At 43.7% G+C, this 24,593-nt stretch overlaps 1 protein-coding gene across 2 annotated transcripts; it reads right to left on the bottom strand.

Annotated features, from left to right (window-relative positions):
* Nucleotides 1-5,662: 5,662 nt before the first annotated feature.
* On the bottom strand, nt 5,663-17,598 carry PPP1R14D (protein phosphatase 1 regulatory inhibitor subunit 14D). Of its 2 annotated transcripts, XM_048483208.1 has the most exons (5): nt 17,485-17,598; nt 16,852-17,182; nt 11,744-11,839; nt 9,900-9,932; nt 5,663-8,038 (listed from the first exon to the last, which is right to left on the bottom strand). In XM_048483208.1, the coding sequence occupies exons 2-5, from the start codon at nt 17,092-17,094 to the stop codon at nt 7,970-7,972; spliced, it is 441 nt and encodes a 146-aa protein (XP_048339165.1). In that variant the 5' UTR covers nt 17,095-17,182; nt 17,485-17,598; the 3' UTR covers nt 5,663-7,969. The 2 variants fall into 2 exon arrangements, with proteins under 2 accessions (XP_048339165.1, XP_048339166.1); XM_048483209.1 differs by lacking the exon at nt 17,485-17,598 and having other exon boundaries at nt 5,663-7,829; nt 16,852-17,235.
* Between the last annotated feature and the right edge of the window lie 6,995 nt (nt 17,599-24,593).

The raw sequence follows: 24,593 nt of genomic DNA, 5'->3' as shown, positions 1-24,593 counted from the left end.
AGAAAAGACTGCTTTGCTAGTTCCTTAGCTGTATGGTGACTGTTATGCTAATCTTAAAATTCAGTCATGAATATGCTGTTGTCTTTTCCCCTATACTGATCTGTCATTGAAATATGAATGTTACAATTTTAAAATGTTGGCACTTGGAGTGTTGGCACATTTTGAAGTTAACCATTTGCTTCTGGAACACTAGCACATTTTGTGAGAGGTAAATACTACTGCAAGAATTTATCAGAACGTTTTCTGAGTCCTGGGGAACATGAGTGGAGGGATAGTTGTTTGGATCAGCTGATAGAAAATATATCCATTTGAATGTTCTTTGGCTCTTTAATCCACTACAGCCTTTTATTAGTTTCACTTATTCTTGCCTACAGACTTTCCTACTTCATGGTTCTATTCAGTGACAATCCTATGAATTGCTTCTCTGAACAAAGGATGTGTCATTTGAAACCTGGCTTCCAGTATTAGGTGAACATGCTGATTTACTGAAATCCTCAGAATACTTTCCTGAGAGTAAGTCCCATTAAGCTGCACTGAATAAACCTCAGTAGGATTCTGAGTAGATCTGCTTAGTATTGCTCTCTGAGAGACTTTATTTACTTACTTACAAATGTATTATCTCACCTCACCTTGTTTTTAGTGGCTCACAATAATACAGAGGACAAATACATCAACACTCCCCCCACTCCCAATCTATATACAATCCATTAAAATTCAAAGCTGTCATAGAGAACTCAATCATAATTTTAAGTGGGTTGGGGGCAGGGGCGGAAAGCAAACTATCCAGAATTATGTGATTAAATAGAAAGACACAGATGTTGACTGGCTGAGAATGTTAGAAGATGTAGCACTATCACAGAATGAAGTGTTATTACGAAACTATTAGGGCTCTCATTTTACTAAAATCAGTTAAAATGGTATTAACTCCTCTGAGATGGGGTCAAGTTGCTACAGCTTAATTATGTTCTACCTGGATGGAAAAGCGAACCTAATTGTCATGTTTTAGCTTAGATTCTCAAATAATTGTCATGTTTTAGCTTAGATTCTCAGAGCCCTTCGGGGATGGGGCGGTATAAAAACCTAATAAATAAATAAATAAATAAAATAGCTTTAGGGATGAAAATGTTTCCCAGCTTCTATTTTTCATTTTACAAAATAGCCCCATTAGTTCATAGGGTACCAGCCCAGATAATCCTGAGGGCCAGTGTGGTGTAGTGGTAAAAAGTGGTGGACTCTAATCTGGAGATCTGGGTTCAATTCCCCAGTCCTCCACATGATGTGTGCTGGGTGACCTTGAGCCGTTCACAGGTCTCTCAGAATTCTCTCAGCCCAACAAGGTGCCTGTTGAGGAAAGAAGAAAGGATTGTAATTGTAAGCCACTTTGAGACTCCTTAAACTAGAAGAAAGCAGGGTATAAAAGCCAACTCTTCTTCCTCTGTTTATGGTTGGAACACAGGTATGAGTGTACTTTCCATTCTACACATTGTCTAATGTGTAATGTGGGTGCTTCACTCACAATACCGTACAAATGGCTCCTACTTCCTATATTACATTATGCCCTTGATAATTCACTGAGGCCGTTTCCGCATCGCCGCTGATGATGACGCCGCGAAATTCGCGCACGCGATACCTAAAAAAAAAAGCGCTTCATCGGACAGGTATGGAGCTGCCATGTACGCCCGCAGCCCCGCAGAAATGTGACGGTTCGCACTGCAGCTGGCGGAAGCGGGCAAGCTCATGACGCTGTTTGCGCAAGACTTTGCTACTGCAGGCCCACCGCCATGCCCCACTTGAGAAAAGCGATGGACAACGTGACTGCCCTGACGTCCTTCCGCCTCGCCCCCCCCCATCTGCTCGGGGCAGCGCCTCCCCTCCCAGCTACTGTCAGTCCCAGTGCATGGGTCTGGGAAAGGTGCTTGGCCATGCAGGGAAAGCACCAGGGACCAACGTGTGTGTGTGGGGGGGGAAAAGGTGACCCAGCTTGGCCGTCTGGCAGTCGCCATTTTGAAGACGGCTCCCTTGCGGCTGTTCGCATCGAAAAGGGCGTCGATGCTACTACAGGGGGAAAAAGAGCGGTTTAAAGCCGCTTCTGAATACGGGCGTCTTCAAGCGGCGGTTTAGCTGCTTCCGCTGACGGCGCCGAACAGCGCGACTGCGCTACAGCTGCGTGCGAACGCTCTCGCTATGGCGGTTCTTTTACCGTTTCCACGACGTCATATTTCGCCCTTGCGGAAACGGCCTGAGAAAGCTGTAACTTTCCTAAAGTCACTCCTTGTCGAGAGAGGGAAGAGAAGAATTCTATAAACTTTCTGCTGTTTGACTTTCACACACACTATTAATTACATTGACTTAAAGACATCAGAACCGAGTCTCCATAATGGTTTTATTAGAAGCCATCAAGTGACATGTTAATAGTGTACAAACTTTCAAGGTCACTAAAACGCTTTTCAGGCTGGATGTTATTTTTTTTAAAAATGAAAATATAATTGAATTAAAAATCTATTCTTGTAGTGTCTGATCAAGTACTGTCAACTCATTAGGTGAGTCCAGTGTTTTGGTTGCAGGTATAACCATTTTTACTCCTGTGTCTGGAGTTAGCAATTCTCTGAACTGCTCCTCTCTGCTTTAGGACCTATCTGCTCCAGAATGACAACCTCCACAACACCACATTTATTCCTCTGTGATTGTATCTATAACCTGTTTTTCAGGTATTATTTTTAACTATCCTGGGCCTTGCCCTTTGGCTGTAAAACTTTTGTCAGGTGTAGTTTCATTTTTAATGTATGCTGTTAAGACTTTAATCGGAGAATTGCAAAGCTCTCAACTCAGAACTTGGAGTCAGGTTTTATTAATAATGTCTTGAGGGTTCAGAAAATACACACGCTGCTAAAAGATGTCACCTTGAACTATAAGGAAAGATGGGAAATAAATGTGGTTTTAAAAAAATAAACAATTAAATAAAAATGTATGCCAAAGATTGATGTTGCAGTTAATCTCAATTATGTAGCTGCATATTTTTTGCCTCTTACTTTGAAAATTTCCATTCTGATCTTGGTTTCACCCTTCTTGTTATTTGTTTGAACGCTTTATATACTACAACCTTGAAAAGGAGTTTTGTGCTGAAAGTGCGTGCTGAGGGAAGATAAGGAACGTGACATGAGCTTTTCCATGAAACCAAGTTTAGCACAGCATTTTACTAGCCTAGGGCTGTTTCCACAGTTGCAAAACAAGAGGTATCTTTCAGGTGCAGTCTTTGTAATGTGCCTGCTAATAGTACATCAGCATTGTGTGTGTGTGTACTATACCCTGCCAACCATATTTTTTGTACTATTGCCGTGCAGTATATACAGCTGTGTTGTCTTCCTTTACCTTGCGTACTGTATTTCACTCACTGGTAACCCAATAATTAGAATTATTTTGCAAATGGAGAGAGAGAAAATGTGAACTAGATTTCATCTTCGTGGTCTGTGCACCCCCACATTGGGACTATACATGTACAGGCTAGTCACGGAGAGGACTAACAAGCTTGTATTGGAGCTCCTGCAGATCAGAGCACCCCTCCCTCTCCTCCCCAGATCTGAAGGCAGAAATTTTCCCATCTCATGGTTACTTGAAGAGGGGAGGTGCTCATCCCTCATTTATTTTGCTGCTCTGATTGGAGGACGGACTTGTGGGCCTCTGCGTTTTTTGTGCTGTTCCTGAGATCACTCATTCCATCGAGCCTTGAGGGGATGAAGCATGACCAACTGATCAATCTGGCATGTATGTCTGAGTCCTCTGGACCACTCTGCTCAGTCCAGTACACAATCACCGCCGAAGGAGCATCACAGAGTGGCATCATCATCCAAGTCAAGAAGATGTAACGTTGCCGAGGCCTTCCTCAGATCTGAAGTGAAGATCCTCTTCGGAGTCAAGATACCAACCTTTGATGCTGACACTGTCCATGGAAGGTATGGAATCGAGGTTCTCTTCCTACAATGACAACATTGTGGAAGTGCCATATTATCTATCTATGAGAGACGATGCTTAAGCCTCATCATCAGTGTGTTAATATCTGTCATCGGCACCAATGCTTCCTTCAGCCATCTGATGTCCTTCGCCTATGAGATCTTGAAGGGGATCTGGACTTTCTGTGGACTTAAATTGACCTTGTAGGCATCGACTGAAATAGTCTTTGGAAGACTGCATTATATATGAATACATCTGTTATAGTGGCAGAGCTGGATCTTGACAGATCAAAGGCCTTTGGGAAAGACACTCCCACTGTTAAAAAAATGTAATCACCTGTGCACACTTTTAGTCATTGCTGTCTACTCCTCCTGATAGGAAATAAGGGGACAGGAAACCCCACCTTGTAATTAACGACAGAGAAGGGATAGGTGCAACAAAAGCAAACATACATATCTGTGACAGCTCAGGTTTTTCTACTTTTTTGCTGACTTTGAACTGTTAGAAATCTTTGTATTTTACTGTTGCTACGAATGAAACTGTATACAAATATCAAAAGCTGCCTGAATGTCTCCCTGAAACATTTAAAAATTGAGTCAATTTGGTAAGGTGATTAAGGTGATGTGCAGGGGGCTGAGGAGATACAGGTTCAAATCCATGCAGCCATGAAGCTCGTTGAGTGACCCTAGTCTAGTCCAGTGGTTCTGAACCTTCCTAATGCCGTGACCCTTTAATACAGTTCCTCATGTTGTGGTGACCCCCAATCCTAACATTTATCCATTTTACAGATGGAGATCGCTGATGCAGAGAGTCTTAGGTGACCCCTGTGAAAGGGTCGTTTGATCCCCAAAGGGGTTGCGACCCACAGGTTGAGAACCGCTGGTCTAGTCACTCTTATACTAACTGATCACACAGGGTTGTGAGGATAAAATTGAGGAAAGGAAAACCATGATGCTCTTGAAGAATAGAATAATAATGTGATACATTAATTGTTAATTGTCAAGTCAAAACTACTCACCCACAGTTCTATTGTTTTTTCTCACCCAGTTTTGAGCTTTATTTGTCAGTCCTGTGAAAATTGCCCTGACCTGGCTAGCCAGGGCTAGCCTGGTCTCACCAGATCTCAGAAGCTGAGCAGAGTTGGCCCTGGTTAGTACTTGTAGGGGGGGGCACCAGGGGGGCACCAAAGAATGCCAGGGTCATTATCCAGAGGAAGGCAATAACAAACCAGCTGTCAGTTTCTTGCCTTGGAAAGCCCATGAGTGGTCACCATAAATTGGTTATGACTTGATGGCACTTTACATGCACATTCTGAAAATCTTTGCCTGTGTTTATATTTTGAATGGTTTATTAACCCTCATTATCCAGTAGTTCTGGAATTATACTACGATATGGCAGCCCATGATAGCATTATGGTGTTTCATCACCATCCATCACACCATTATCTTCAGGGTATATCGAGGCATGTGATTCCATTGATGGAAAAAAAAACCACAAAATCAATTGTGGCAGGAGAAATGCAATACTTGTACAAATGAGCTCATGAAAAGTCAGTGGTATGCAATGAATAATGGGAATCCTAAGTTAGAAAGGAGGCAGATTGTTACATTGAAAAGATTTCCTCCCCCGACAATTGGGGGAACAAATTTGGCAAGAAATTCTACCCCTTTGAAATGACCTTTTCAAAATGAAAGCATAAGACGAAACATTCAGCTCAGGCCTCATTTTAACACTTTATTAACAATGTAGGATACAATTTTTCATGCACATTGGACAGGCTGTTTCAGTTTGTTTCACTGACTGGTGGAAGAGCATTTCCATGGTGTATTTCATTAGTTTCTGTGATGTAGTGATTGGACAGTCAAATGATGGGAAAATATATTGAACAAACAGTACTGATAAGCATGGCAAACTTTGACATTCATTTTATTTTATTGCCCATCATATCACAAACATTCAAGGGAGCAAAGTTAACAAACAGATTCTTATCACTAAAGCTATGAGTATATATATCTATATATCACACACATGCACACAAGTTACTTTCACAGCATGTTCTGCAGAGAAATGCCAGTGTGACTTAAAGCATACTTATGTGGCTTGTCTCATTTTATGAGGTCTTAGCTCTATGAAAAAATACAAATTTGATAAGTTCTTTCTTCAGTAGACTTAGTGACTGCTGTAGTAGTTCATTTGTGTTAACATTAAAATAGCAATCATGATATGGCTAGCAGATAGAAAAAATATTTGAAGACTGCTGTCTGCTTGTCTTTTTACAAATTAGAGATATTTTAGATGTAAGAAACAGCCTTTTCGGTGTTATTGTAATCCATAGGCAGTCCAGGTTCATGCTGGATAAGGCAAGTGCAAGAACAATAAAATTTAGACCTGCAAGTGTGAGAATTAAAAGTTTCATATCTCATAACAATACATGAAGAGCCCTGCTGGATCAGACCAGCAGTCTATTTAGTCCAGCAACCTGCATCAGACAGTGGTCAAGCAGTCGCTATGAAGATCCAACGAACAGAGCACAGAGGCCAAGACTTTCCCCTGAAGTTGCCTCCTAAACACTAGTATTTAGAGATTTGCTGCCTTTGTCTATGGAGGTTCCCTTTAGTCACAATTGCTAGTAGGTGTTAATGGACCTATATTCCATGGTCTAACCTCTTTTTAAAGCCATCTGTGCCTGCGGCCATCCCTATATCAACTGGCAGTGAATTCCACATTTTAAAAACTCAATTGAGTAAAGAAATATTTCTTTTTGTCTATAAGGTTGATAAGTTTTAGTATTTGGGGAAAAGAAAAGTTCTATCATGCATAACTTTATAAGCATGTCATGTCTACCCTCATTTTTTTTTCTAAACTGAAAAGTCCTGGAAACTCCAGCCTTTCCTCACAGGGAAGATGCTGCAACCTCTTAATCATCTTGGTCACCCTCTTTTGCACTTTTTAATAATGAGGTCTAAGAAGGAAGGGTGATTCCCAAAGGGGTTCTCTGTCAAGTCATGACGCTAATTCTTTATAAAGGTAAATAAATAATGATATAGTGGCTTCGTCAAGAAACATACATTTGTATTTTTAAAAATGTTTTCAAACACATGGCGCTGTCGTATGGTGAATCAGACCCTAATCCATCCAGGTCAATACTGTCCATTCATGTTGAATGTGGCTCTCCAGGATGGGGTCTTTCTTATCACCTACTGTCTGGTTCTTTCCATTGGAGATGCTGGGGGTTGAATCTCAGACCTTCTGCACGCCAAGTCAGATGCTCCACCATTGACTCATGGTCCTTTTTATCTTGCCCTTTTCCATAAGAGACCCAAGGTATGTCATAAAAGTTGAAACTATGGGTATAATAAATGTTAGCACGCAAATCATGCTAAACATGTATAAAATGAGAAGTGTGTTTTAAAGTCAAGAAGAGGAAGAGCATGTTGAACCCTTGATTCACCTGCATTTTCCATCACCCCTGCCACAGCTTCCCCTTTCCTTCTACCTGTTTCCCTACAGAGAAGCTTACTTCTGATATCTGAGATGAGGCAAAAGAGAAGGGAGGGAACAGAACTGGGGGCTGGGTTGCATGAGTGACAGAAGGATTCAGAATCCCTATGCCACCTTCCCCTCCACTGCATGACCCTCCCCTATTTCATATGCAATGGACTGTGGCTCATATTTTAAAGCAAGGAGCTATCGCCATCTTGTCTACCTTGACTACCATCACCATCATCTCTCTAGCTCAGTGTTCTGCCCTGCCTGGCAGTGGCTCTCCATAGCTTCTAGATGGGTTCTTCCCCCGTCTTGCTACATGCAACCCTTTTCCCTGCAGGTTCAAGGACTGGACGAAGCATATGGACTTCTCCTCTTCAAATAGACATCATTGCCTGTAGATAGAAATCCAAAGTAATGATGAAGATGAAAGATTAAAAATATGCACCACATTGGCCAAAGCGTACAACTTCATATCCTGATCATTCTCTTTTGCAGGATGATATATTCTCCCCTTGGGTTTTGTCATTAAGAGTCATTTCCTTTGAGGGTTGGCAATTTTCCTAAGACCTCTCAATCGATCAAGCAGTTCTGCAACAAAATCCTGGACCAAAACCAGAAAATAAGATTTGAATTCAACCAGTTATTGTTACAACTCTGCATCTCTTTGTTCACCTTGCCTCTTCTCCCCCCACCCCATGTTTCCTTCCCCCTCAGTTGAGTTGGGTCTGACTTCCTCTGATCACACACACTGGGGTCTTCCACACAGATTAACTGCCTCAAGTTCAATATTTTGGGGAAGCAGTTTTTTCCCTCTGTTTTCCCACAACATCACGGAACATTTGTACACTTTGGCGGGGGGTGGGGGAGGCCCTGGTATTTCCCTCACCTTTCTGAAACCTGGTTTGCTCCAATGTTTTGGAAAAGATTGCAATAAAGCCTGGATGGCTGCTGTTTCAGTGGGTAAATTCAGATTTTCTGGTCCATTTGGACTGTGTCCCTGCAGCAGCCATTCATGCTCTCTACCATTAGGAGGGTCTTTTTAAAAAAGGCACAAGAATATCATTATATTGATATACTATTGTAACACTACGTACAGCAGGTTCTCTGATTTTTCAGCTTGCATTTTTTAAAAGTAGTCAACCAACCTTGAGATTATTTTCCCAGCTTTTGTTCTCTGATGATCACTAGGAGCATTTATATTTAAAATATATTAATATTTAGCAAGTAGTATAAAATATTTAACCTGTATTTAGCATAGAACATTGTATTAGTCTGTTAAAACCAAAAATTTTGCAGGAAGATCTTGAGAGATGGTTATGTTGGTAAGTGCCTTCAAGTTGTAATCTACTTATAGTGATCCCTGCAAGGGACTTCCAGAGCAAGTGAGATATAGTGGTGGTTTGCCATTGTGTTCCCCAGCAGACTCATCCCAACTATGTACTGGGTCTGCTTAGCTACTGTGGTCTGATGAGATCAGGTTATACAATCCATCCTTCTCTGAGAAAGGATACAGGGCTGGATCTCCATTCCTAATCTGTCAGTGTGCCTGGGTTAATCCAGTTTAGGACACCAGTTTAAATAAATGTTGATGAATCAAGATCATCTTTCACAACTACTGAATAAAAGTTCTAAGTGGAAAGGGGCAAATATTCCTTTTCCAAAGGCAATAGTTAAGTATTTTGTTCAACAGACCATCTGTTATAGTTCAGAACTGTTGATTCTAGAATAATAGGTGGGGTATGATCACCAACTCCTGGGAAATTTCTGGAGAATTGGAGGTGGAGCCTGGGAGGGCGGGATTTGAGGAAGGGGGGGGGTATAATGTCAAGCAGCCCACCCTCCAAAATGGCTATTTTCTCCAGAATAACTGATCTCTCTAGTCTGGAGATTAGTTGTAATTCTGGAAAAATCCCTCCCTCCCCCGGCTGAGATTGGCAACCCTAGTAGAAGCATGCAGAATGCAAATCTGAAGTTAACAGAACACAATCCAGTCAGGCAACATACAAACACAGCCTTTGCAACACTCTATGTGGAGGGTTACTAACAGATTACAAGGAGAGGATTCTCAAGTACAGATCAATATCTATAGGTGGTAAAGGAACCCTGCATTGTGGGATTCCAACATTCCACAAGATGTCAACACATTTAAAAAGTGGAACAGTGGAACTTCCATTATTTAAAGGCTGTCATCCACATTTAGTGCACTCTCTCTTATTTTGTGCCATTTCATGGAAATAGCATTTCTGTCTGTACACATGTTTGGATTATCCAAGTGTTGTACAGAATCTGAAGGTCATCTGACTGAAGAATTCATACAGCTTTTGCTGTACAATAAACATTTGAGCTAAATGAAATGCACCTGATACTACAAGGCTCAAAACCTAGAGAAATATCCATTTCTGCCTACTGAAACTACTTTATCATTATACGTGATAATAAAGTCTCTGACAAATTCTGCTCACCTCTGTAGGTCGCGAACACGTGTGAAGAATTTCCTACAAGTCAAGGCAAAGCATTTATGTGTGTATGTATTACCTTTATGCCATAGTTCTTTGCTATCTTCTAGGATAGTATAAACATACATGCACACACAGCAACAACACATAAGCAAGTTTGTAGGTCTAGCAAACAGACAGAAGTACTTTCTATCTAGAAATCAAATCTGGATGCAGTCCTCACTGCAATCTTTCCAGAAATAACTAGTACACAATGACAACTTCAAGCTTTAATCAGTTTAATAGGACAATTAATCAACTACAGATTTAATTGGTTTAATTAAAACAAATTCCAAACAGTAGGAGCAAATTGTAATAGGGGAGTCTGAATAATGATATTGGGCGGGGGGGGGGGGAGCAGGGACATATCTAGAAAAAATGGCACCCGGGGAACAGACTGAGTGCTGCGGCTCCCCTACAGCTACTTTTCTTACCTGCCACCAGATGGCAGCTCGCTCTGGCACCCACCCCGCTTGAGGTGGCCCTGATGGCTCTCTCCCAGGAAGTGAATGGGTTGCTGGTTAGCTGGCTGCCAACAGCCAGTAGAAACATGAGGGGGGAAGAGGTGGGCTGGAAGCAGAGGCTTAGGTTGGGGAAGAGGCAGGGAGGCAGCAGGCTAGCAGCAGCCAGCAGAACCACAAGGGGAAGAGGCAGGTGGGAAGGAGCGAATCTTAGATGCTACTACCTGTGACTAAGAATAAGAATAAGAATAAGAAGAAGAAGAAGAAGAAGAAGAAGAAGAAGAAGAAGAAGAAGAAGAAAAAGAAAAAAGAAGAAGAAAAAGAAAAAGAAAAAGAAAAAGAAAAAGAAAAAGAAAAAAAAAAAGAAGAAGAAGAAGAAGAAGAAGAAGAAGAAGAAGAAGAAGAAGAAGAAGAAGAAGAAGAAGAATTTATACCCTGCCCTTTTCTCCTATAAGCAGTCTCAAGGTGGCTTACAAACTCCTTTCCCCTTCATCTCCCCATGGTAACTTTTAGCCTAACAACCAATAGTACATTTTACTTATTCAACTGTAAAGTAGCTGATTAATCAGTTATATTTCCTTTAATGAAGTAATTTGTTACCGCAACTGATTTGCTCTCCTGCTTGAAGGACAGGAGGACTTTCTTTATCCTCTGTATCGTGAGAACTAAAGAAAGCCATGGTGGATTGGAAAATTCCATAGGAGCCCAAGTCATATGACATTCTTTTCAAGCCTGTTGTTGTGGCTTACCAAGGGGGTAATGAGGTTGCAGCTGCTGAGGCAAGTAATCTGTGATGTGCTGTGCCCCCCTCCTTGTAGCTGCTTCTTCTGCTTCCTCACATAGAGGACAGTCTGGTCTTTAGCACTGCTATGGGTACTACCACAACCACCTGCTCACCAGTCACTGCTGGTTTCTGTTGTGCTTGCACCTGGACTCCGGTCCTTGAATGGAAGCGAAAGTGTGATTGGGTGGGCCATAAACCACGTTCCAGATGTTGTGGCAAGCCTGGAATAGCCCTTTAATGTATAAGCAGAAGTGCTTACTTTTGGTCTTCCAGTGGCCAGGAAGTCTCTTGATGAGTTAAGGGTTCAATCTGTGCCTGACAGGAAGGGGTATTTCTAAAATGATCACACTACACAAGGCAGAGATCCAAAACAAACAAATGTCATCAAGAGATCATTCAGGTAATAGTGATCATGGGAGCATCATGGGAGCAGCAGGGATAGTGCTGGGACAAGTCACAACAAGGGATCCATGGACCTTTTCATGACTTGTTTATCTCTACCCCTTCTGCTATCCCCATCTTCTAGCTCTAAAAAGCACAATAATGTTTCTTGTTTGTCTACTTACCTGTAGTCTTGATTTTTGTTCCTCGTTGGGGACTTCAAGAAGATCTTCAATGTCAATTTCAGGCTCTGGGGCAGCTGTTGCATCTGTCTCCTGCAACTACAGCACAATAACGTTTTAACAACATTTTAATTACAATGCAGATAGTCAAGAGAACCTCCTGGAATGAATCCTTCAAGCTTTTCTGATCAGCTCGCCTGCTTACTTTTCTCCTGAGGGGACCATAGATACCCACATATAGGCCCCTTCTGCACAGAGGCGGAAGGGGTTGGGTCGGCGTAATGAACGCCGACCCGACGACGCTGGGACGACGGTGCCGCGGAGCACCGTCGCCTGGCCGACCCGCCTCTTCCCTGTCCTTCCCCTCTCACCTCGTCGCCGTCGTCGCCCTGCTGCCCTCTATAGACCTGCCCATGCTGCCCTCCGACCTCCAGGGGTCAGAGGACAGCGAGGGAGGGCCTTCGGAGGCCAGCAGGGCGACGACGGCGACGAGGTGAGTGGGGAAGGACGGGGACAACAGCGCATTCCCGGCGGTGCCGTTCGCACTGTGCCGCCGGGAATGCGCTGTATTCCAAAAACCTCCCTCCAGGGACTGAGGCCGCCCTGGGGGAGAGGGGAGGGAGCCAGGTCAGCGCTGCTGCGTTTTGGCAGCGCCGCCTGTGTGAACGGCTCCCTGGGGACGGCGTTTTTGCCGTCCCCAGGGCGTCGTTATTGGCCCGTGCGGAAAGGGCCATATTATGGATTTTGGGATGGACCTTTTCCTTAGCGAAAGCAGGAAGAAGACCTCTTTTAAACACTCCTCAATTTGAAGCTTGCTGGATGACCTTGGGCTAGTCACAGTTCTGTCAGAACTCTCTCAGTCCCACCTACCTCACAAAGTGTGGGGGAAGAGAGGTGATTGTAAGCCACTTTGAGACTCCTTAAAGGTAGAGAAAAGCAGAGTATAAAAACCAACTCTACTTTTTGAAGAACAGCCTTACTCTGGTCTAATTTTAGAGTCTATCAAGAAACCTCCCCTTATACTGTAGAATTTCAGAATGGTACATATTGTTTTTAAAACCTTTGATCTGGTGACTGTCGAAAGAGCTGTCCAAGACAGAGTTTTGCTAAAGGTTTCCCCAAGGTATTTAAAAGTACTACATTGTCTGTTGGGTGCAATCTATGGTTCACTTAAATTTACAGAGTCTTTTTCAAAAGATCATCCTTTTTGTCTCAGCATAGTTAACATGCAAAAGTTGCCTAATTTTTGTAGCATCTGTTTGATCATCAACATATAAAAGAATTGATATTTTATAGGAGCCTAAAGAAGATGGAACAAACTCAGGGCCTGATAACCTTGGAATTATATCATTTAAGTACACTGGCGTAATGCCCATTGGGCAAGGTGGGCAGCTGCCCAGGGCATCACCTTGTGGGGGGCATCAAAATGCTGGGTTCGTTTTTGGGTATTTTAGTGGATTTCCATTTGTGGCCTGCAGGGGGAGCAGTTTTTAGGCTAGCAGCACCAAAATTTCCGTGTATCATCAGGAGACTGTCCTTATGCTATCCCCCATGTTTGGTGAGGTTTGGTTCAGGGAGTCCAAAGTTATGGACTCCCAAAGGGGGTGCCCCTATCCCCCATTGTTACCAACCAAACCTTGTTATCATCAGGGCAGTCTTCTCATGAGACTGTTTTGAGACTGTGCCTTCAGAATGTTTCTCTGCAACCCCATTGATTATAATGCAGTAAAATCATCGTATTTCTGGGCAAATTTCTAGGATGTTCTGGAAGGGGGTGCATTTTTTGATGTATCAGCACCAAATTTCAGGGTATCATCTGGAGATGATGGCATCCCTCAAGTTGGTGCAGCATTAGTTCAGTTATGAACCCTCAAAGGGTAGCCCCCATCTCCTTAGTAAAGAATGTGGGATGGGGCACCCATTTGAGGGTCCATAACTTTGGACCCCTAGTTCAGGGAATCCCAGAACATACAATTCCCATCAGCCCCTGCCAGCATTGCCAATTGGCCATGCTGACAGAGGCTGATGGGAATTGTAGTTCCTGAACATCTGGAGAACCGCAGGTTCCCTACCCCTGCCCCAAAACCAAACTGCACTAAACTCTTTGGGGTACCATAAGGACAAAGTTTCAGATGATACCCCAAAAATATTGGTGCCGATACATCCAAAAAATGCGCCCCTGCAGGAAATCCCAGAAATTTGCCCAAGAATCTTTGTTCTGCATTGAGTTTTCTGCATTGCTGTCAATGGGGGTTGCAGGCTGTGGGGGGGGGGGGCACATTTCTGAAGGCACAGTCTCAAAACTTTCAGGGTCTCATCAGGAGACTGCCCTGATGATACCCCCCCAGGTTTGGTGCAGTTTGGTTCTGGGGGGCCAAAGTTATGGACCCTCAAAACTGTAGCCCCCATCTCCTATTAGCTCCCATTGGAAACAATGGGGGATGGGGCACCCCCTTTGGGAGTCCATAACTTTGGACTCCCTGAACTAAACCTCACCGAACCTGGGGAGTAGCATAAGGACAGTCACCTGATGATATGCTGAAATTGTGGTGCTGATATGTCTAAAAATGCACCCCCTGCAGGCACCAATATCCTGGTGCCAAAAAAAAAATTCATCGGTGGGAGTGGGTCACCATGGGGATCCAACTCAGGTTTTGCCCAGGGCTGCCAGCTTCCGTCTAGGCTGCCTCCATTATGCCCCTGTTTAAGTATGAATTGAAAAGCAGTGGGGCCAAAACACAACCTAGATTTGATTTTTTGCAGTCCATTGAGGTGACCATCTTTATTTTGGTGACAATGTTGGTATGGGGTTCTTGTAACAAAAACAGTAGGTGGTCGTTGATGATTGTACCTACCAACTCCAACCAAAGCCATTTTGCAGCAATTGAATCAAAGGCAGCTGTTGGATTTACAAAAGCTGCATAAAAAGATTTGATGAGACCCTTAGTGTTCTGTAATAAATAATAGTGATTGTGGGGCCCTGGGCAAAAATTCAGGATGGGACATCAGAATCACTGCCACTTCCCAGGGCAAGTGGAATCACTCCCACCTCCAAGCTCAAGAGATGGCCCTCACCTTATGAAAGATGACGGTCAGAAGGCGGGTATACTGGATGACTGCTGCTCTAGCGAACTTCTTCGCAAGGTCTGGAGGACTTGACACATTATGATCTCTGAGCCAGCCAGCCATTTCCCAAGCCCCAGAAGGGGAGGGTGGGCACAGCCACTCATCAGGCCCTCCTCTTTTCTGCTCCTTTGGGGGAAGTGGGACCATGGGTGGGGCAGGGGGAGGGAGTCAGGAACCACCCAACCTGGAACAGCAGCCCCAGATGGCTCATGATTTAGAGTGCCCCTGACCAATATGGTTACTTATAATCTTTGCTCCATGTCATTTTTTCTTCATTTAAGTTAATCTCAGATACAGTTTTTGCTCTTTATACCTCAGACAATGTTCAACCAAAATCTGCTGCTCTTCTTGTTTGAATTATGTCCCGGTTGCAAATAATATTGAATAATTCTGGGCACCCTGGGGCTCCAAAGAACCTTGTAAGTTTGGTGACTAGTTTTCATATGCTGGTTAGGTTCAGGTAGTGTGAGAGGGGGGCAGAGGGAATCCTTTCTTTTAACAGTATGGCTTTACTGGCCAAAGCCTTGAGGGAATCTTTGTCTGTTGATCCTGTGCAGCCCTGCCTACCCATAATGGTTTGTTTGTGATAGCCATAAGCCTGGTTTACAGTACTGCCTCACTCCCTACCTCTCATTCTCTTGCACAGCAACAGACTGAAGATTTCACTCTAACTGTACTTTGTCATGATGTCCAGATGTGAATAGTTTAATAAGCTGACGTGTCTTCTTCTCCTGGAATTCTTGGGCCTGGTCTATTAATGCAGCAGAATCAGAAGGTTATGAGCTGGTAGAATGCTGAGATAGTAGAATAGATTGTACCACTTTGGATTTCAGGGGAAGAATTATATTGGTTTGAAGCTCCCCTGTCTTAATAATGTGTCATAATGAAGAAAACTAGCACAGTATATAAATAGGAACACTATAGTTTTTTGTAAGGAAGCATTAAAATATGATACTCCCCATCTGCATTTTGAAGTAACACAGGCCATTCTACTGCCTCGTTCTGTTGTATAGACTAGTAGGTCTACATTCTGGTTCAATCCTGCTTAAAGGTCCTGATTACTAGAAGGAAAAAACAACAAAGCTCAACTTGTTAAGGCACCTGCATTCCAGTGGCATGACAAATTATGAGGGGAAGAATTAAAGATTCTGCGACCGACAATGAACCAGACTCCCACTTGTTATGAAACCCACTTTATTAAACGATATCTGAAAGCAGCATTAGAGTACTGTGTTCTCTTATATCTCTGTCAAACTGGAAAGGAGCCAGAGGAAGTTCCAAGCATGAGGAAAGATCTACAAAACAAGGTTCAAATCTAGCTATGAAACTCACTGGGGTGTATGTGGACATCTCTATTTCTCAGCTTATCCTGCATTCACAGAGTTCTTGTGACATTAAAATATGGTTTAATGGAATAAATTTAAATACATTAACAAAATATGCCATAAACCAAGTAAGACTATGATGAAAGGACATGAAATTCTAGAGGAAATATCTACCTTTAGAAAGAATATGCTTGCATGATACAAATATTAAAAAGGTCTCAGAAAGCAAAGGAAGGGGAAATAATTCACTCTTTCCACTGAAGACAGAACAAGAAGCAATGGTTTTAAATTACAAAAGATAGATTTAAATTAAAGATTAGAAACCAGTTTCTGATTGCCATTCCACAGATGACTAGGCTACCAAATAAAAAAGTTGTGAAATCTATTTCCTGGAAAATTTCAGTCAAGATGGCCAGGCATATTCCAGGGATGCTTTTGCTAGAACAGATCTCTTTCTTATGACAGAAAAATGATACCCTCCACCCTGTTCCCAGCACACAGGCAGAATAGAAGTGAAAGCTTGTTTCAGGGACAAAGAAGCTAATTCCTTTTGTAACACAGCAGACATTTCCCCATTACAATATGTTATAACATAGATAGGGTTCTGCATTATACTAAAGGGCATATGATTATGGCAAAGGTAAGATTCAGTCTACCTACCTGGTACTGATATAGCTCCTGCAACTGGGTATCAATCCACTCCTCCAGATCTCTCCATCTCTGAAGATCTTTCCGATTATATTTGGTTGTTAATTTGGCCAACTTTCTGTGGCATGGTTCTTCCTCGAGCTTTTCTGGAGTGTTAAAAGTGACCCGGGGGAGGGTACCTGACTCCTGGGCTAGGGTCACTAATCTTTCCACTTCCTCTGTTGTCTCTGGCGACAATGCTCTCTCTTCCAACATGTTTCTTTTTCCCTACCTGCTCAGAAAAATTGCCATTGATTCTTTCTAATCATAGAACAAGTTCCTTATGACACCACTGAGCAGGTCACTAGATGAAAGAGAGAAAGAGAAAAGTAGCAGGAGGAGCAATCAGTCAGCTACTATAGGAAAAAGCTTCTTCAGTTACACTGTTAGTGACACTGACAAAAGCCGTGTGGGAGGGAGAATAGTTGTAATAACATCTGTTGTTAGAAGAGGCTGAGCACATCATAGAATTGGCAGGCAAAGTTCATGAAAGTTTTATGCAATCTACATTCTGAAAAGAATGGCCTAAGTGAAGATTATTGACAGTGAGGACAAGGAAAGTGGGCACTATTCAAATTCTATTTTTCTAAATACATAGACACATACCTCAGGCGAATTTCAGATCTGTCCATTATACATTCTGCACTTCAGAGTATAGTAAAATTCAGAAACATGTAGAACTGGCCATTGATCTGGCATGTTGTATGCTTTAGACTTCAAAAAATCACAAGCTAGTGTCTTACCATTCAACCATGTGCTCCCTGGGTCATTCACCTGTCTAATTTTCTCACAGGGTTGTTATGAGGATTAACTGTGTGAGAACTATTTACACAACACTGACCTCCTTAGAAAAAATAGGTTGAATGATGAGAGAGAGAAAGCTATTATATAAGTGACAGAGATCTTTACCAATTAGCGGTTACAGACTTTGCCACCAAAGAGCACTGGTGATTCATGGTCTGGGAGGGTGCTGATTTGATTCTATGCAAGTGCAGTGGCCACTGGTTTGGTTATTTTTGGATATTCTGTTCTCTCCCAGGCTGCACTTGCTAGGCACAGGAGCTTCCCCACCCCCCACGATACACTGGCAGACAAGTAGGCAGCACTGCACACTAGGATGACAGAGTCACGTGACACATATTCCGCCCTACTGAAGCAAAACAGTTTCACTAGTGCACATTGGCATATATAGGCAGACATCACAGCACATGATGATGGAATGGAGAACTTTGACATATTGTCTTTGCCCTCCTGGGGAGAAGCAGTTTTTTATCCATTTTAACAGACAGGGACTACAATCTGAGAGAGAGAGAGAGAGAGAGGGAGAGAGAGAGAGAGAGAGAGAGAGAGAGAGAGAGAGAGAGAGAGAGAGAGAAGGAGAAGCTAGGCTGAACCAGATGACATTTGAGAGATAAGTAGTGATGACACTGGATCTTGAGATACCTCAATTAATTACTGTATTGGATTACTGGATTACAGTCTATATTGGGCTGCCCTTGTAAACAATCTGGAAACTTCAGTTGGTTCAGAATGTGGCAGCCTCATCACTGTCAGGATCTAGCCAACAGGAACGCTGTTTTTTGTTTTTGTTTTGGTGTCAAGTCACAGTCAACTTATAGTTACCCTAGGTTTTCAAAGGAAAAGCCATTATCACATCTTAAAACAACATATCAGTGTACAATATTAAAAAATGGGTGGATGCTGCTGGATCAACAGAAGCAACTCTGTATTGCTGGATCAACAGAAGCAACAATACAGACCAATCTCATCTGCCAAATATCAGCAAATACAGTAGTTCCTTCCAACCTTCAGAAACTCAACAGAGATAGTACCAGATAAATCTTTTAATGTAGAGAGTTCAGCCACAATTACTAAAAAGTCTGCTTTTCAATCTGAAAATCAACAGTGACTCCATAAAAGATGTAATGTGAAGCAGGGGCTCACATGCGGACCTCAAATTTTGTTGACCTAGAGGAATATATTCCTTGAAATTTAATTTATAAAATAAAGTCATCCTTTGAATGGGATTTGACTAAAAAATAAAATGGTAAACAGTACAACTGTTTCAACACAAACATAATATGGATAAATATTATGTATTATATTATTAGAGTCCCATCCAAGGGCTCTACAACATTCCACAGTTCAATGGCAGTTTCTGAAATGTCTAGAAAGGCAGCCCCACATAGAGTGAAGTAGTATAGTCTAATCTAGAGAGTACCTAAAATGCAAATGGTACCAGCCAGGTCTCTTCCTCCAGAGGATGTAGCAGTTACTCCAGCTAGATTAAATCCTCGGATGATGCAAAGTGCAGATTGTGCAAAGAAGCTGATGAAACTGTAGATCATGTCCTCAGCTGCTGCAAAAAGATTGCCCAGACTGAATACAAACAGAGGCACAACTCAGTGGTCAAGGTGATCCACTGGAATTTATGCAAGAATTATAACATAAGAACTAAAAACTGGTGGGAACATTGTCCAGAGAAAGTAATAATGGAACTGACACAACTGACACAGTCTCTCCTGGGGAAGGAGAAAAATATGAAAAGTTTTACAAAATGTAGGGAGGGTTTATATCCCACAGAGACAAAACAATATAGATGCCATGGAAGACAGAGGAGCAGAAGCCACAATTGCATACACAAAATAAGCAGTGGCGGTGGCACTGAACGTAGGCAAGGGGGAGCAGAGAGCAGAACCCCCCACCCACGCCACAGCTCCTTCAGGCAAAGTATCAGAGAAGACGATGGGAGAGTGGTGGGGAACAGAAGCAGCCAGAAAGGCACAGCAGTAGGGTGTAGAATGGGCAGGAAGGCAAAGCTATCAGGGTGTGTGTGAGAAGCCCCTTCCCCTGTATGCTTCTTGTGGGGCTCTGTGGGAGGGGGCAAGTAGGAACACAAGGGCAGATGGGTAAGCAATTGAAGGGGGGGATGCCCCCATGAACCTCGCAGGTTGTAGCATTCATAATTAATAAAAGATATATATGCAGGTATAAGTATCTGACTCCAGAATTTATTGAAGCCTGAGCCGCAACAATCTGCATCCCATACAGGTAGGCTTCGCATGTTGCAAATGTTCTTCAAACAGTTTATGGAAGGCAGTTGGATTACTTTTCTGGAAGCTATTGAACTACACTGAGTTCTCTGTCAGTACAACTGTTAGCTGCAACTGTTAGCTGCACTAAATAATTCAGAAGTTCTCGAGTCACTTTTCTAAAGATAATCAAGTCAATGTAGAATTGAAGTTCCTGTTTATCTATGATCCTTGGAAGACCTTGTATACTGGTTCTCATTCATCCTGACCCACCTCAAAGGACTATTGTGATCATAAAATGGAGGAAAGGAAAAACAATATATACTATCTTGAGCTCCTTGGTGTAATAATGTTATTAAAATAATAAAGGAAACACCCCTTCCAGAAGATGTGAGCTACTATTTACATTAGAGTATGACAGAGAGCAGAATCGGAAGCCCGAAGAAATTTCCAGGAGAGTGTCCTGTATACATTATTGTCCTTGGAAAGAAAAATCAAAAAGCCACCTTTCTTTCTTGTTTTATGACATATGATGATTGAGAGCAGAGAAAATACTCCACCTTCTGAAACCTACTGCCTGAAATGTCAACCTCAAGGTAAGACAGGCTTACTTGCCACAGCAATTTGCATTGGTCTTTCATCCAATGAATGGTACATTTTCACTGAATAGTGGGCCTGAGAAGGGTCTAGGTCTGAGTAGGCCTGGATTCATATCCTCATGGCCAAATAAAGCTTATTGGTGATTCTGAGCTTGTCATTCCCTCTCGGACTAACCTACCTCACAGGGTTGTTGCTGTGATGAGAAAAACAGAGAAAGACACTATGCATGTGGCTCCAAGATTCTTAGGAAAAGGGTGGGATAAAAATGCACTACAAATGAAAACATAAGACCATAAGAAGAGCGTTACTAGATCAGACCAGTAGTTCAACTTATCCAGGGGTCTGCAACCTGCGGCTCTCCAGATGTTCATGGACTACAAATCCCATAAACCCCTGCCAGCATGGCCAATTGAACATCTGGAGAGCCACAGGTTGCAGACCCCTGATCTAATCCATCATATTGTTTCATACAGTGGCCAACTAGTAGTTCCAAGATGCTAAACAAACAGGGCACAAAGGTCAAGACCTTCCCTTGATGCTGCTTCCTAACACTGGTATTTCCAGATTTGTTGCCTCTGCATAAGGATGCTCTGTTGAATCACAATGGCTAGTAGTCATTGATGGATGTTTCCTCCATGAATCTAACTCCCTTTTCAAGCTGTGGCGAAACAGGCTTGCTTTTGGCTGGCAGGCCCTATTTCGCACTCTGCACACCCCCAGGAGTTACCGACTTTTCCTGGGGAGGGCTAACTTTCTCTTTGGGTATGCTGCCACCACCTGATCATTTGAGGACTGCCTGCTGGGGAAGATCAGGATTTCCCAGCTTCCTTTCCAACTGCACGAGGCCCCTGCCTCAGTTTCCCCTTGGTTTCCCTCTCGTTGGTTCCACAGGGAAGGCTGGAGATCCTGGAGGAAAAGTTGCTCAGCCTTCCTCTCTACCTCCTGTTTAAATAGCTGTCCAAGACAGTAGGGGCATAAGTGGTACAGAGTCTTTCCTCCACAGCTAAGGTTTTAAAAAGTATTTATTAAAAAAGAAAATGATTACCATATGTTTTAGCACACACCAGATTTAGCAAGGGTTACAAAATAAAAGGAGATAAAACGCAAATCCTCTTTTCCTATCACTAATACATACCCTGGCTAAAGATGGTAGAAAGCAGGGTAGGTCCTTAAGCCGTAAAATGTTGCCATTGGCAAAGAGGTCACTTTACCGGGCTGAGCACATGGTCCAGAAAATGGCAGCCGCCTCTCCCAGTTCAGGCAAGAGCTCTGCTCCCCTCCAGAGAGACCTGAGCCAAGAGACCTCGCCCCTCTCTTCCCCTCAATTTATAAGATCCCAGACCCCACCCTCCCTTTGACCAGGTCAGGCTGGGTCAAGATATCATTTCCCTAGGTCAGGTAGCATTTCCTGATGTTTCTCTGGGATTTCTACGACCTCCACACCCTTGGTCCCTGGTTGGAGAAGGAGAGGATGAAAGAAAAAGGAAATCCTAGGGGGAGGGATACTTCTCTCCACATCTCCCCTCCTCTAAGATTCAAGCGTGAGGAGCACCCTTTTACAAGGGTGCTCTGCAGCGAATCCAAGCAACGTCATTTGCAGCTAGATACACATTAGGATACATACAGACATTCTCTTCATGAGTCCATGTCCTTCCTGGACAGGAAATCTGCCACCACATTGTTACATCCAGCAATGTGTTCAATCTTCATGTTGAATTCCTGAATCCTCCATGACCACCTCTGCAGCTTAGTGTTTGAGTTCTTCATGGTCTGCAGCCATTGGAGGGATGAATGGTCTGTCAAGAGGGTAAATTCTTGCCCCCCCACAAGTAAGTGTCGCAGTTTGTCCAGTGCCCAGCTACAATTGCCAAACATTCTTTTTTGCACTGAAGACAAAGTTTTTCTCCCAAAGGGATCAGTTTTCCATTGAGATATGCAATTGGATGTCTGGTGCCCTCCCACTCTTGCATTAGAACAGCCCCGATCCCAGAGTCTGAGGCATCAGTTGCAACAAAGAACCGCCTGTCAAAATCAGGAGCTTTGAGCACAGGTAGGGACACTAACGCTTGTTTCAACTGCTCAAAAGCAGCCTGACAGGCTGGGGTCCAAACCACCTTGTCTGGGAGGGATTTCTTGGTGAGGGAGGAGAGGGGGTCTGCTATCGTCCGAAATCTGGTTCCCCGTCTCCCTCTCTCCTGGTCACATCTTCAACACCATCCTCCTCTCAAGATATGGCTTCAGCATATTAACATGTACAACCTTGGTCTTTTTCCCAGACCTTTCAATGCCACTGCATAAGTAACATCATCCAGCCTATCCACAATCACATGTTCCTTTTCCCATGTCAGCCTTCAGCTTGTCTGGCTAAGAGGCAGAAACATCACTTTGTCCCCTAACTCAAAGTGCACGAGACCTTGCTGTCTTATCATACCAACTGCTCTGTGTGGCTTGGGCCTTGGCTAGGTTCTCCAGGGAACACTCATCATATCTTTAAGCCGTTCTCTGAATGACAGAACATAATCAACCACTGACTTCTTTGCCTTAGGAATCTTCTCTCCCACCTTTCCTTTACCAGATCCAGCGCCCTCTGACCCTTCTTCCAAACATGAGTTCAAAAGGGGAGAAACCAGTAGACTCTTGTGGAACCTCCCTGTAGGCAAACAACAACTGTGGCAACTTTCTCATCCCAGTCCTGGGGGGTGAGAATCAACATATGTCCTCAGCATCCCTTTCAGGGTCCCATTGAATCTCTCTGTGAGTCCATTCTCCACTGGGGTGGTAAGCTGTAGTCTTAAGATGTTTTCACCCCACAACACTTCCACAGACATTCCATCAACTCCGACAGGAAATTGCTCTGTCTGTCAAGATCTCTGTAGGGAACCTAACTGACAGAAGACCTTAACTAGAGCCTCCTACACTGCTGGGGCATCCGTGGATGCCAGTAGTACTGCCTCAGGGTACCCAGTTGCATGGTCCACCAAAGTTAGAATGAACCTCTTCCCTCTCTGGGTAGGTTTTGGGAAAGGCCCAACTATGTCAATGCCTACCCTCTGGAATGCCTCTCCCATGATAGGGAGGGGCTGTAGCGGTGCCTTTGCCTTGCACCCACTCTTGCCCACTCTCTGACAGATTGGACAGGAGAGTTACAATATGCCCTCACACATCCCAGCTAACTTAGGCCAGTAGAAGTTCAGCAGAAGCTCTGTCTAGTCTTGTTGATACCTAGATGCCCTGCACATGGGATGTCATGTACAACTCCATAAGTCTCCTCCTATGCTTCCTTGGCACTACTCAGCTGCCTGATGGCATCCCGGTTACCTGTCTGCCCTGTGGCAACCAAAGTCTATACAACCTCCCTGCTTCCAGACAACTTGCTCAGACAGGGGCCTCAGAGTAATTCCACCTCTTGATCCTATAGCCACTGGCTGTTGTTCCAGACTAGGATCACACTGAACCTCTTTCAGAAACCCTTCTGGTGCACCCAAACATCTGGCCATCTGCTCCTCTGAGCAAAAGCCAGCCTCAGCGCCTCTAGTTCTGGCCTCCTGAAACCCTCAGCTTCCTTGCTGCACCTGGGAGAGCTGCCCCCCTACCTGTTACCTCTGTCTGCTCTCACCACCAGAGCAAGACCCGATACTCTTCCTTGCCAGAAAGATCCACAGCCTCCAGCTGTGTCAGGGGAGAACTGCCCCCTCCTCACTGCTTTTGTGACACCCCACCCTCAGTTTCTGAGATGGGTTTGCCCTCCCCTTCCTGGGTTATCTGGGCTCCCCTTCCCCTGTAGTACCTGGGCCCCAACCTCCCCCCCTAGTAGTGGTGTGGAGTCCTGGTCTCCTCAGAGACCCTTTTCCCCACCCACTTCAGGGTCTGGCTGCGGGTTACCACATTTACTGAGTACTGGCCTCCCAGAAGGTCCCGCCAATCAACACAGGGTAGGGCCTGGTCCTTCATAACCCCATTCTGGGAGGCCCACCAACCCTCTCCATTCCACAGGCATCCGTGCCACAGGAACAAACAGGCTCCCACCAATCCCCCCTGGATTTGAAATGATGTGTTGGGTAGAATATCAGACTCTGACACTGA

The sequence above is a fragment of the Sphaerodactylus townsendi genome, linkage group LG02 (assembly GCF_021028975.2).
Source record: "Sphaerodactylus townsendi isolate TG3544 linkage group LG02, MPM_Stown_v2.3, whole genome shotgun sequence".
Classification (NCBI taxonomy): domain Eukaryota; kingdom Metazoa; phylum Chordata; class Lepidosauria; order Squamata; family Sphaerodactylidae; genus Sphaerodactylus; species Sphaerodactylus townsendi.
The sequence above is the reverse complement of the archived record's forward strand: the minus strand, read 5'-3'. Positions and strand labels throughout refer to the sequence as shown.